Genomic DNA, 13,625 nt, shown 5'->3' with positions numbered 1-13,625 from the left:
CAATGACAGTCAGAGCGATTGTCGTTTGAGGGAGAGGTGATGTAACGGGGTGTATTGTTACATGAAATTAACACTTAAAGGTTGTTAATTAATATAGTATCTAAAAGGTAGAGAATATTTAGAGAATATTACTTTACGCGGTAATATTCTATAAGCTTATCCATTGGTAGATATAGACCATTATATCTACTTTCTTTGTTGTCCAGTCAGCGGTGGACGCGCGCAAAGAGAAAGACATATAAACCTTTTAGTACATGTTTTGTATTAGTTTATAATTTAGTTAGTATTAAGTAGATAGAAACACAAGAACTTAATTATATTAATACAGTTTTCAAATACCCTCTTTACAGCAAGTGTTTTAAAGAGAGTCTTCCTCTGCATGTACTAGTGTAGGTGAAGTGACGTGAGGCACCACTCGCACTGCCTCAGTGCGAGTGGTGCCTCACGTCACTTAACTTACACTAGTACGTGCAGAGGAAGACTCTCTTTAAAATACTTGCTTTAAAGAGGGTTAACTAAAAACTGTATTAATATAATTAAGTTCTTCTGTTTCTATCTATTGATACGAGCTTAATTATAAGCTAATAGAAAACAAGTAATAAAGCATTATCTGTCTTTCTCTTTGCGCGCGTCCAGCGCTGACCGGACCGCGGAGAAAGTAGATATAATGGTCTATATCTACCAATGGATAAGCTTTTAGAATATTACCATGTAAAGTAATAGTTTCCAAATATTATCTACCTTGTAGATAATATATTAATAAACAACCTTTTAGTGTTTATTTTATGTAACGATACACCCCAATACAGTGTTGCTATATCGGTTCCCAAATGTTTTTTTTATGGTCCAAAAGGTGATCTAAAGACGACTCTAAAGACGACTCTAAAGGAATAATTGTTCCTTTAGAGTTTGCGATATTAGGAATAATGAAAATGTTTTATTGTGTCATTTTTAATCTGTAGTAAAACAAACAGACAGGGAGGTGTGGCAATACCAAAAGGGAGGTTCTCCATGAATAATAAAAGGCATATTTGGATTTTAAGAGATCTTTAGTATCGGATCGCAACATAGGAAACATAATGATAATAATAGCTCGGGAATTCTTCTTTATTTTCTTTATTTATTATTTAGCAAAAGGAAAAAGAAAATTTCAGCCTCGAGTGGAGTAAACTAATGATGCCTCGATCTATTCTGAAGACGTTGTCGGCGTATGCAAGCCCTCCTCGTCCAAACTGTGCAGCAAGGAGCGATTTAAAGCGCAAACCTTTGAGGCAAAACAGTGGCATGAGACGGCGCGTACGGTTTTCGCCGTTCACCAAGCCACGTGGCGAATCGTCAAGAATGCTACTTTTCGCTGGTACGAGCGATGCGATCCATGGTCATCTAAATTGGTCTTAACGCCTAATTGATCTCCGCAATACATAAATAACGATGCAGATAAAACGAAACATCAGTCGCCGTCGGGATTTTCGTTTTCAAGCGTCACGGAGGCAGAGAAAATGTAAATTTAATAATAATTATGAGTTGCTGTTGGCTGACAATGGTCCTTAATCCTGCAGCAGCAATTCGAGACGGAACATGGAGCTGCAGACCATGCAAACACTATGCAAAGCTGCAAAGCGCAGACCTCGCGGTATCATGACGCATTTGATAGCGAACCTTCCTGGCCTTAAGCGTCTCAATACCTGGGTAAAAACCTTGTTAAAACATGCTAAAATTTCGCGCAATGCAATATCACGGCACCATTGCGCATCCGTTCACCGGCGATATCGATCAAAAATGCTGCATCGAGCTCTTTGGACAGAGCTGGATGATGCTTATCATGGATATGTCCAGAAGCTTGCACTCAGTAAGGATATTTTGCATCCAAAGTTGTCATTACACAACGCGAAACCCTTGGCTATTTCTTATAAATTGCCGCAGCCTAATTTTACCCCGGTTCGTCGCGATAGGTTCGCAAATTTGCTGCTCAAGGAAGGCATTCCATTTGACAATCTTAAGTGATGAGCTACTCAGTGGAATTCGATTTTAACGGATTTTAGATACGTTATCAGCTAAAAAGTAGCTAATAAAATATACAAATTGATACAATAAACTCGGTGATAAATAATTTTGTTTTATTTTGTCTAGGAGCTTATCACCGAAGTTGTGAAGTCAACGCTTGTAGATTCGTGACTTATTATTGCTATCTCTCCGCAATGGGCAATGCAGTTTCATCCTTGGTATTCCAGCCACCGCCCGCAACGTACGGCTATACCCGTCGGTATTTCTTCCTTGTGACTGACATGCACAATAAGATCCCAGCATTTTATATTCCATGCGTGTAAGCTGCAGGTCAATTTGGCAATAAACTCAACATTTTTGAAATATTTGCTGACCTTGGCGTTCCCATTTAGCAAGGCTGAATATACCGTATTATTCTCACATGGCAACGCTGAAGGTTTACTAGCTCCGATGGTGATGCCTCGATGTTGACGCTAATGTTTTTACCGTTGTACCGCTAATGTGATGCCTGAGCAGATTTAGGGATGATTTATGATTGGTTTCGGGAAGTGAGTCGCAGGCTTCAGGTAAACTTTGAGCACTGTGGAGTTGAATATCCTTAAACTTTCGTTTCTTATTCGCTGCCAAGGTCAACATTATGTCTTATGACTACACTGGGTACGGGATAAGCGAGGGTGAAACCAGTGAGGAAGCTTGTCTCGCTGATTGTGAAGCTGCGTTTGCGTACCTAGTTAATGTAAAGAAGATACCGCCTAGCAAAATTATACTGTATGCAACTTGGCGTCTGCATTGTATGAGCGATCCTGACGACGTTTAATTCCACACTTTTAGATACGGGAGGTCGCTTGGATCTGGGCCTACAACGCACCTCGCGGTCAAGCAATCGAACAAAGAGCAACCTGTAGCTGGCGTGATACTTCAAAGTCCTGTGCTGTCTATGTTTCGAGTGGTCTTTAATTTTCGCTACACCTTTCCGGGCGATTTATTCTGCAATATCGATATCATCGATAAAGTGCGATCACCGGTGACAATTATTCATGGAACGCGGGATGAAGTGGTGCCCTTTTGGCACGGAGAAGGATTGTTTGAAATGTGCTCTCAGGAGTGGAGGTGCAAACCGTTGTGGGTCACTGATGCCGGCCACAACAATATCGAAGCGTATCTAAGGTGCGTCTCTTGCGACATCTGCAAGCTATAGCACTTAAACCTAAGCAAGTCGATAATTTACTTTGCAGCACAATTGGTGATGACTTTTTTCAGCACCTCAAGGAGTTTGTAAATGTTTGTCATGTAACAGCTACTATTCGAGCCGCCGAAGCTAAAGCTGGTAACACGGGATGACGTCAACATATAGAATATAATACTGTACTTAATTGATCAAGAAAGATGTAACAGTGCTTCAGATATTGCTCCTTGAGGGACATACTAAACAACATCCAAAATGACGACACTTAAGCACTAGTGAAAGCAAATTGAGGAGCATAGAGGATCGCGAGAGTTTGTCGTCACCTGAATGTTTGAAGGCCCTCATACAAGACTGAACTTGGCCTTCTTCGATTCCAACTGATTCTGACTCCGCAAGTGCAGCGCACCTACGACCGACGCAGAGCTAATTGAGGTTTTGGGCAGACCTTTATCCATCGTGCAGTTAACCTTACTGATAGCTTTCCGCTTGCTAGGCGACTTTTTCTTGAGCTTGGGAGATTCGGAGTTCTCTTTATGCTGGCCCAGTAGTTGATTTCTTAGCTGCTCGATCTGTCGCTGCAATGCTAACTCTTTAGCCTTGAACGCTTCTTTATTAGCAGCAATGGTCTTACACAACTGATTTACCTTATCGCGGTGCATCTGAAGCTCCGATTCCAGCCAATTCGTTTTATCAGTGTAATTTTGGTTCTCCAGTATAGCGGTGAGTTGGTAGTGTAGTGAACCTTCCGTAAGAGACCGATGCAGACACTGTTCCGTAGCGTTGTGCAGCGCGCTTAACGCAACCGACGTGATCTGCAGCTCGCCAATGTTTAGTGTGAGATGTAGTAGCGCGCCAAAAATCCGACTAAACTCCTGACGCGGTATAACGTAGACGTTAAGACTGCCACCAAAGCCCTGCAGCTTGGCTGGATAGCAATCTTCATCGTTCTGTAAAGTATGAAGGTTCCCAACCTTCTTCCACTGTGCGTCTTCATCTGCGTCAAAAACTTTTTGAGTTGTTACGTACGATGGCTCGTTGCTACTATCAAAGTCCGAAAAGTATCCTTGACCAGTCTCGCCCTCAGCCTCCTCGTCTTCAGCTGGATGAAGCAGCCTCTCATCTACCAGCTCTTGAGCATCCTGCAATGAAGCAACAAATTTGTCCTCGTCTGGCTGCCATGGCTGCGATGTATCCATATCAACATCCTGGTCACCTTGAGACTCAGTATCGCTGTCGGAGAACGCCCAGTCGCTAGACTCGCTTACTTGGTCATCGGTCTCCCCCAACTCTCTTTTCCAAGACATATAATTTGCCACAAAATCCGTTCTCTTGTAAAATGCTCCTGGCTCCGTGTCGGGCTCATTCGACATTCCATTAGGGCGACCAAAGAGGGAGTTGCACTCCACCAATTCCGTCACGTGAAAAGCCTCAGGTCCGCACAATCGACCAGCTGCCAATAAGCACATGTCATCGTAGCCATACATACGAATACCAAAGTGCTCACACGCCCGCTTGACATCTATAAGTCGGAAACTACGGCGTCCATCGTGTTGCATCATGACCACCATGCAGCTCACGATGCGGCGAAAAAAATCAGACACGTGTCGCCGAACCTTTGTTACCGCGCGGTCAGAGCTTGAGCAAAAGCCTGCACGAAGCAAAAAGCGACGCACGACTGCATCCGGAAGCGCTTCTTCGAGAGACCGTGGCAAGCGGTCAGCGCCATGTATGTCGCGCTTTCGCACACGATACTCCATCAAGAGTTGACTTTGAGTCCGCACTGCAGGAATTTAAATTGCCCCGCGCGCCAAAGCCAACGCTCGTGGAGTATCCGTAATAGTGCATAATTAAGAGCAAATAGGAGTTTTTAGGGAAATTTAAAAGTAAGGCGCAAAAGAAGGTGTCAAATATGGACGAGGACTCCCAGCAGCGAATCACGTATCTGCTGCAGGAGATCGATGCCAATATTTGCGCGGCACACTGCTCAGCCACGCAGATATGTACCACCGTCCGGCGACATCATCAAATACTTCGACAAATTCATGAGGCCTCGCGAGTGTGGCGACCGCTATTTGACTCATTCACGCTGCAACCGTCGTCGCGCCGAGCTACGCGCACGCCATCGCGATTTTCCAGACCATTATCGCCTCGATATAGACAATCTTCTGCTATGAAGCTATGGAAGCCAGAAAGTCACGACCGTAGTGAATCAGACGATGATGATGAAGACATGGATGAGGAGGCATCATTTGCAACTAGGGAGCAGACTTTCAAGACCACAACTCTTAAGAAACCACAGCCGCTATTGAGCGACCGCCGCAATGCATCAGCTGACGAGGACAGTCTTAACTTCAGTACTAACAGTGACAACCTTCCAAGGATGTCTCGAACGCCCTACATGTCCAAGTCAGCTGTGAGTAAGGGCGCAATGACACAGGATTCGACGTCGACATTAAACTCAAGTGATCGCACACACTGGTCACCACCTCACACGGGAATTATATCGGTATGTATGGTTGATTTATATCTCGATGATTCAGGAAGGCTAGCTGACGATTTATTTTGATGTGAATTGCAGAGAGATGAACTAGATACAGGGAATGGTGAATCAAGGCAGATTTCTACGCCTCCGTCGGCGATAAGCAGCGTAGAATACAATAGCAATAGCCCTGGTATTAGCAGAAATTTGATGAAGATGGGTGCATTTGAGTACACCCCGCCGCGTGATAAAAGCTCTGGCTTGGGCGGGGAGGAGAAAGAAATCGACGGGACGAACAGTTCTATTGACTCATTTGTCGTTCCTGAGTTTTCTACGGTTCGGCTGTCCACTTCGACTCGAGAGAAATGTGCTATTAATGCTGATGATGAACAAGGATCGTCCGATACATCTAAAAGCGTCTCGAATCGAAAACGGAAGCGGTCAATTGCAGGTGAAATTCGACAAACGCCAGTATTTCCAAAAACGCTTCACCACACCAAAAGCTCTTCTCCATTTAGATCGCCAAGCTTGCGTCGTAAATATAGTAGCAGAAGCAACGTATCGTCACCGAGCCATCATCAAGCCCATCTGTCAGTAGCTTCAACTCCAACACGACAACAGAACGATGCAAGATTTGATGTTGATACGCCAAGGACCCCAGATTTCAATTTAGCGTCTCCGCTTTTACGCACGCAGCTGAAAGCTATGACACCAAATACCCCACTATCAAATCGGCTAGTAGGGGCCAGCTTAGATGTTGGCAGTGTTTCCCAGGAAGCACGATTGCTCGACTACGACGACTCGTTCAGCGCCGGAGAGCCGACACCGAAGTTTGAGCTATCGCTGCTACCAGTAGTATTTCAGGTATGACCACTGCGATGGTCGTTTGCATTCTATGGGGTGAAGCCTCATCCTCATCATTACATGTGTCAACAATGTTCCAGCGAGGCGTTGGAGCAGTGCAAGTTTCAACCTTATACAGTAAATTTCAAGGGGCAGAGGGCGACAAACCAGCGATCGTGAGTATTATTTTAGCGTATTGTTCAAGGCTTTCGCATCCGTTACCAATCGTCGGTTTTACTGCGTGTTTATGCTCAGAGCGTCGATCAGCTTTCAGAAATGCTACCCGACTATGGGAAAGAGAAGATTGAGATCCTACTTGATACCCTCGTCTCGCGTCGACTTCTACGACCGTTTGTCGTTGAAGGCACGATGTTTTGGCAGATGCCGCCGTGAGCACTTAGAGCAATGTCTGTTTTGTCGGTACCGTAACGGATACAATATATGCGTGATCCTTTCGAGTAAATGTGTAGATTGCAACGCAACTTGAGTTTTCTTGACAAGCATCGCTGTAGAGAGATTAATAACTGTAGTGCAGCATTTCCAAAATTGTAAGGTATGTTTATAGATGGTGTTTTTTTTCTCCTCAAAGGCTATTTTCTTATCGTGGGCGCCATGATCCTCGGGCAGAATGAGGCACGCCACAGTCAAATTATATATAAAGAGCAATAAAGCTAAGGTGTGAGGTGGTTAATAAATAAATGCACACGAGCAAATAACTGGTGCGCAAAGTGGCTACGGGGTAGGCAGGGTGTTAGGGCTCATACTTTTCAAGATCAGTCGATCTCGATTGCTTCACTGCTAGGAAAATCTAGCAGTTCGCTGTCCCCGAAAGCAAAATATTCCTCCTGTAGATTGTCCGACACGAGCTCGAGCGATGAGCTGTGAAAGGCAATGAGCTTGGCGGGCCGGTCCTCAGCAAGGTCAAAGAACTCCTCGCCATTACTGCTAAGCTCGTCGTCGTCGCTGCCTTCATCAGAGGAGGACGAAATCACGCTCTTTGGGGATGCTAGAAGCGACAGTGAAGAAGCCTCAACAGATTTTGACATAAGCAGAATGCTATCAACCAGCGCTTGATTCTCGTGGCTCGCAGCAAAGTCATGAAAGGCATCATCGCGCTTAGCGTCATCGCGCGGGTCATCGCTCTTCTTCATCATAAGGCGCTCAATCTCTCGCTGGATATTTTCCTTTTCGTCGGACTCGAGCACATCAGCGCCACAAAACTTCTTTGCGTAGCCAGGTAATAGATGGTCCACAAAGTTTGGGTCCACGGGGTCGTAAAAGTATCCGTCACCGACCTTGCGCTTGCGGCTCTCACGTTTTTCGTCCAAAAAAGGCTGGCGCCACTGCCAAGGGCACTTCATAATAGCCTGGTGACTGGATGTGGTTGTGGGTGAGTACATCGCTTATAGTTGGAGATTTATAGAATGAAGCGATCGATGAAAAGGCAATCAATGCTGCAACGGAGAAGGGGGGAGCTTGGCAAAAACGGTGGTTATTACCTTGTGGAATTTTTCCTTTCTGACTCTTGGTGGACTTTTTGCGCCAAGATCTTGATCCCTTCCCCTGTTTTCCCAAAAACGAGATGGCTGGCTTGCGCCTTACTAATTATAGCAACCAACCAGCGCGTGAGAGAATAAGTTCAGTGCGCCAAGTCAGCCTAGGATCTCTCCAGCAAATGCAAGGTAAGGTGTGCTGGTAGTTAGAATTCAAGAAGTTACTACCCTATTATTGCGCTGAACCGACGGACAATTCCAGCCACCTCTCGTAACGCTCGCAAAGGAAGGGCGTCCATCCACTGAGCCGTGGTCTCGACGCATGCCGACCGCTGGATAGGAGCCGTTGCCCGTGCAGTGCCGACGAGAAAAAGCAGACTTGCTCAGCAAGTCTGCTGGACTTGGTCTATAACAGCAAAGCACAGTATTAACCTTATGACAAGCATTGCAGCCGACACAATCTTCCTAGTTTCGCCGAGCGCCTACAGCATGGAACTAGCTTGCGCCGAGCAACCTACTACTAAAACATGAAAACGACCTTAATAAAAAACAGCAGTCATATGCTGATGCGATGAGGTGGTGCAGATTAAAGCCAGTGGCTGCACCATGCTTGCTGTACGAAAATTTGTGACATGTCGATTTCCAACAGCGCTCCAGACCACTCGTCAGAAATTTTTATTAAGTCCGACTAGTGGTGCCAGTCAATTGTTGCGTATCGCTTCGCCGGCTTTACGATGCACGGACGGTTTCTGTACAACGAATCATTTTCCGGCTTCTACAGCAAACTTGAGCGACGGGGAAGCAATCGGCTGGATGCCTTTCTCGCGCAGCAATTTTGTGAGCACGAGAATGGAAAGGATGCATTCTGGCGGCTGGCGAAGCTAACAGCTATTGCAGCGTCAATGTCTAAAAGTATTTTCGCGCGAAACGCGTACCGCAATTACAGGTAATTCATCGGTTTTAAAAAAGACACCGCCAAATCACGGGTGTTAAAAGCATCTTAATCAAGACCCGCAGCATCTGCTTCTTCCTCGCAACATTATCGCTTTGCGATAAAAACGTAAAGCAGAGCTGATCGGAGGGAAGAAGACAACCAGCAGATGCATCGTTCATTTAGAGGGTATGACATTCTCAAAGATGAGGTACATAGGCATGTTTGCGAAGTGCATTCAAGTAAGATGACCGCACATGCGTCCAGCAAACGTACACGCAACCGAAGTATGATGTAGCCCATGATCGAGCGGATGCGGCTGATTTAAACAAGAAGTAGATGCACGCGCTGCAAATGGCAGAGCGCAATAAGCGTTATTTTTCAGCAATGCGAGGCAGCCACATCAAAGGAGCTTGTCCGATTTCAAGTATATTTTTTTGCGAACGACCGTCTAGACCAGTTTAAAGTGCGAAAGAGTTGCGGCGCAGGAAGATATTGGTTGTTATGTGCAGTAATCGGCTGGCATGGATGAGTCGTGACGTATGCATACTGAAAACAATTTTTGTTAAATGGTTGTCGTGCTTTAAGAGCACAACCACGTTGCAAGCAGCGAATTAGGAAATAAATGAAGGTTTTTGTAAACAAGCTTACTGTTATGCTGCTGTGAAACCTTCTAAAGCAATTTTGCAACCAAATCTTCAGCAGCAGGATTTGCAAATTACGCACGTCAAGTTAATTAATCCAAATCCTCTTCAGACTGACAAAACGTGAGTCGAGGTGTTCGGAGGAGTTGAATAAACTCCATAGCGAGTTTCGCGCGGCTAAGCAACACATGTCAAAGATACTGCGATGTCGACAGGCCTCAACACAATTCTTCGCGTAGTCTCTATCTCCATCATCTTACTAGCAAATCGTAAACCACTTTTTAAATTTATGTCGAATTGATTGTTTAAGTATCGAAGTGGCATCTTTCAAATTGAAGCAGCTCAATCTGAAGCTCTCACTCAGCTCTACAATCAAGTATCTCGTTGAACCTGCTCTATATTTTTCTTGTCGTCACCTCATTACCTCAAAATTGCCCACAATTAAAATGTCCAGTGTTTGTAATTGGAGACAATAGAACGACCACGGGAGACGTCAAATACTATAAGTTATCAAAGGTTAACATTTTTCGTGGGGATAAGTGAACAGAGGGAGGACTGTTACTAAAATTAAAATTAGCTATACTGTTTGACCACTTTAAATCAAGTTTAAAAAAAATATAAAGAAGTACATAAAAAAATTCCAAAATAATAAATAGATAAAAAATAATATTCACGCATGTATAATATACGTCCGAGTATACACAAGCTTGGGATCATGAAGAGATATGATTAAAGGCGTTGCTATGGCTTGAATCATTCGCATTAATTTTAGTACATGTAATTTATTTTTATGGCGAGGAAAACCCAGTTATGGATGAAAAACCTCTAATTATCAAATACTATGTACTAGAGATAACGAAGCATTCAATCATGCGTCCTTCCTCGGGCAGGTCCTACGATTATGACTAAATTGGGGCACAATCCCCACTTTCTGGTTTGGCGCTTTTCAAATCTTTCAGTTGCTTGTTGTGATGGGATCCGCTTCTATTTTGGGATTTGTCTGGTAAGTCAAAAAGCCAGATTGCAGATGTTTGGGCGACCTCATTTTTTTTAAATAGATAGAGCGTTGCACACACCTCTTGTAAGGACACCTTAAAGCACAATCGGCAATATTTTGTCTTTAAATCTTTCAGAATAGGCGGTTGCATTCGTTTATGGTTATAGGATTCGTGGAAATACGTTACCAAGTCTGTAGGCGGGCACGTCTTTATGCGGTCACGCTCTAGTTAGCACTCACCCTAGCACAACGAGGAAGCGGTTAGACTGTCTTCTCTTGCGTGCAGTGAGGTAGTTGTGGTGGGCGCCTTACCGACCTCACCCAACGCACTAAGTACTCTAGTTAAGTGTAACGGGCTAAAGTTGCCCTAATGTTACACAGTCCCCGTTAAGGACACTTAGTGTACTTAAGGGGATGGTCAATTACTAAATAATAGTAATTAGACCCAGCACTCGGGTATGGTGCACATTTGTGACCAACCCTTGTGTATGTGATGCACATGGGTGCATTCACATTAGGAGGGATGACGCCCAGCGTCATCCGTTACGCGAGGCATCTAGAAAGATACGCTCGCAATACATATAAGTGTTATCTACAGAGATGACATTTTTGATTAGTAAAAAGAGATATTTATATTTATTACGTCTAAATATAAATCAGTCTGAAAACTACTTCCTACTAGGTAAGTGCGCACGAGGAGCCGGATTACCGCTCCTGTGACGACACTTTACTAGAGTACTTAGTGCGTTGAGTGAGGTTGCTAGGGCGCCCACCACAACTACCTCACTGCATGCAAGAGAAGCTGGTCAAACCGCTTCCTCGCTGTGCTAGGGTGTGTGTCCAAGTAGAGTGTGGCCGCATTACGACGGGCCCACCTACACTTGGTAGCACTTGACATCCTTCCCACGACCCGCATCTCTGCGTGTGTACGTAAGGATGAGCCTCAATATTGATTGGGCTAATTTCCCACCTCTCCGAACATCATCGGGAGGTGGCAGGGTACTTGTCGTAGGGACTTGGTGAACAAGCCCTGGCCAGGCTCTTGGGCAGTCCTCCTGAGCAACATGTTGCTCAGTTGGAGCAGTTTGATGCATTCGTGCTCGGACACAGACAGCCGCGTCCGAGACACAGAGCCATCCTGCGGCGGAGTCCGTCATTCAGACTCAGGATGAGCTAAGGCATGAGCAGGCTCGGAGTGAGGTTCTAAACAGGAATGTTGAGATGCTCTCTGCCCGGCCGCATCAGCCGAGGCTTATTCGGATGGACCGCCCAAGTTCGATGGAACTGCAGCGCATACGATTGTCCACTGACTTTTAGCCGTGGAGCAATGCGGTGTCGCACAGCTCATCGAGGACGACAGCCGGATGGTGTCGTAAGCCATGTCGCATCTGCGCGGTAAGGCCTCAGAGTGGGCTTACTCGGCGCTTATGGCGGACAGAAAGGCGTTCCCTACATGGGCGATCTTTAAGGAAAAGATTCGCGCCATGTACCAGCCGCCGAACAACGAAGTGTTGCTTCAGGCGCGCTTCTTTGGAGCGCGACAGGCGAAGCGATCTCTGCAAGAGTATGTGCAGGAGATGCGCTCGCTGTCGGCGTCCATTACCGTAGGTCCGATTCCGGAGTACATTTTGAACGGACTACGGCATGTCCCATCGCGACAGGCCCTTTTCAGAAAGGTGCCGTCGACGTTGGAAGAGGCAATCAAAATTGCTTTGGTTAAGGAGCATTCCTACAACAGTGCCTCGGCGACAGCTTGGTATAAGCCGTCGGCGAGAGGTCAGATGTCACTCCCATGGAGTTGGGCAATGCAGACGTGGTCTGTTATAAATGCGGCAAGCGCGGCCATATGATGGCTCGCTGCTATGCCAGGGTCCCTGCTGGGGCAAAGATGCCCAGCAAGAGGACTCCCTTCCCAAAGGGCGATGGCAAGAACCAGCGTGCGAGACGCATGAGTTCTGCATCGACCACTGAGGGGTCGGGAAATGCAGGAGCGCAGTAGGGGCGGGATGCCCTACTGACGCGGACTCTGAAGCTACCCCTAAGTTCAGAGTTGTGGAACAAATGGGTAGCATAGTCCCTGAGGTCTCGAAATTTCGGACCTCAACCCTGCTGGTCTATAGCGCTCATGTAAGAGGCTATGACCAGGTGATGACCCTCCTAGTGGATTCGGGTGCATCACAAAATTTTGTGAAACTCGCGGCTCTAAGAAAGAGACCGGCGATGTTTGAGTCGCTTTGCCAGGATGGCAAGCGAGAAGAGGCGACCGTTCGTTTAGCGAACGGCGCGCTCGTTAAGTCTGAGGGAGTTCAGGTAGAACTCGCCTTCAGCTTTAGTGACTTCTCTTGTAAAGAGAAGTTCACAGTGCTAGGAATGGAGAGTCCGTATGACCTCATCCTAGGCATGCCATGGTTGGCAAAGTACCAACCATGGATAGACTGGCGTACACGCACAGTTGCGAACTCTACGCAGGACACCGGAAAGGATGTGCTCCTGCGAGAGGCCTATGCAACTGATGTCGTGTCGAACACAGTTGAGGGTGCGTTGACGGGATGTCAAACGTCACCAATTCCTACCCAGCTCGTGGAGACTGAGGTAGTGAATAGGACGATGACAAGTAGTCATGCGTCCGAATGTCCTGCACAGAGCCGAGAGCCTGTGGCAGTAGACGGCGAGCTGACAAGAAGTCATGCGTCGCATAAACCGGCACAGTGCCAAGAGCCTGGTGCGGTTGGAAGGGGTGCGTTAGCCAGGAGTGCAACGGCACCCGCTTCCCAGAAAAGGGTCGTGGTAACTCGAAAAACGAGTACCCGACAGATTAGGACGATCAAAGGCACGTCTAAACGAGTGACCTTTGGATCAGTCTCTAATGAAGAGGACGGGCCTTCGAACGAGGTGTTCGAGGCCGTCAAAGACGAAATTGCGGAGGCATCCTCAGTTGAGGTGCTCCGGCAAGTCTTTAAATCTGCCGAGGAGATAGTAAATCTCCCGGAGATGTCGTGGGATCTGTTCCTTGCCGAATTAAAGGAAGGAAAGATCCACGAAATAGTC

General features: G+C 46.2%; 5 protein-coding genes across 5 annotated transcripts; 3 read left to right on the top strand and 2 right to left on the bottom strand.

Annotated features, from left to right (window-relative positions):
- Positions 1 to 1,073: 1,073 nt before the first annotated feature.
- CCR75_009053 (uncharacterized protein) lies at positions 1,074 to 2,004 on the top strand (the record flags this gene model as incomplete). The annotated part of the gene is made up of 3 exons (XM_067967099.1): positions 1,074 to 1,357; positions 1,438 to 1,501; positions 1,560 to 2,004. The coding sequence occupies exons 1-3, from the start codon at positions 1,174 to 1,176 to the stop codon at positions 2,002 to 2,004; spliced, it is 693 nt and encodes a 230-aa protein (XP_067822561.1). The 5' UTR covers positions 1,074 to 1,173.
- A 100-nt stretch (positions 2,005 to 2,104) lies between these two features.
- On the top strand, positions 2,105 to 4,918 carry CCR75_009052 (uncharacterized protein). Its single transcript, XM_067967098.1, has 6 exons — positions 2,105 to 2,323; positions 2,397 to 2,440; positions 2,521 to 2,570; positions 2,633 to 2,772; positions 2,836 to 3,171; positions 3,240 to 4,918. Exons 1-6 carry the CDS (start codon positions 2,199 to 2,201, stop codon positions 3,343 to 3,345), a joined length of 801 nt encoding a protein of 266 aa, XP_067822562.1. The 5' UTR covers positions 2,105 to 2,198; the 3' UTR covers positions 3,346 to 4,918.
- Positions 3,532 to 4,947, bottom strand: CCR75_009051 (uncharacterized protein; the record flags this gene model as incomplete). Its single annotated transcript, XM_067967097.1, has 1 exon — positions 3,532 to 4,947. The coding sequence occupies one exon, from the start codon at positions 4,945 to 4,947 to the stop codon at positions 3,532 to 3,534; it is 1,416 nt and encodes a 471-aa protein (XP_067822563.1).
- Positions 4,948 to 5,099: 152 nt separating this feature from the next.
- On the top strand, positions 5,100 to 6,905 carry CCR75_009050 (uncharacterized protein; the record flags this gene model as incomplete). Its single annotated transcript, XM_067967096.1, is given in 4 exon segments — positions 5,100 to 5,696; positions 5,769 to 6,533; positions 6,614 to 6,688; positions 6,705 to 6,905. 4 exon segments carry the CDS (start codon positions 5,100 to 5,102, stop codon positions 6,903 to 6,905), a joined length of 1,638 nt encoding a protein of 545 aa, XP_067822564.1.
- Positions 6,906 to 7,285: 380 nt separating this feature from the next.
- Positions 7,286 to 7,912, bottom strand: CCR75_009049 (uncharacterized protein; the record flags this gene model as incomplete). The annotated part of the gene is made up of 1 exon (XM_067967095.1): positions 7,286 to 7,912. One exon carries the CDS (start codon positions 7,910 to 7,912, stop codon positions 7,286 to 7,288), a length of 627 nt encoding a protein of 208 aa, XP_067822997.1.
- Positions 7,913 to 13,625: the final 5,713 nt, after the last annotated feature.

This window comes from Bremia lactucae, linkage group LG1, assembly GCF_004359215.1.
Source record: "Bremia lactucae strain SF5 linkage group LG1, whole genome shotgun sequence".
Lineage (NCBI taxonomy): Eukaryota > Oomycota > Peronosporomycetes > Peronosporales > Peronosporaceae > Bremia > Bremia lactucae.
The sequence above is the reverse complement of the archived record's forward strand: the minus strand, read 5'-3'. Positions and strand labels throughout refer to the sequence as shown.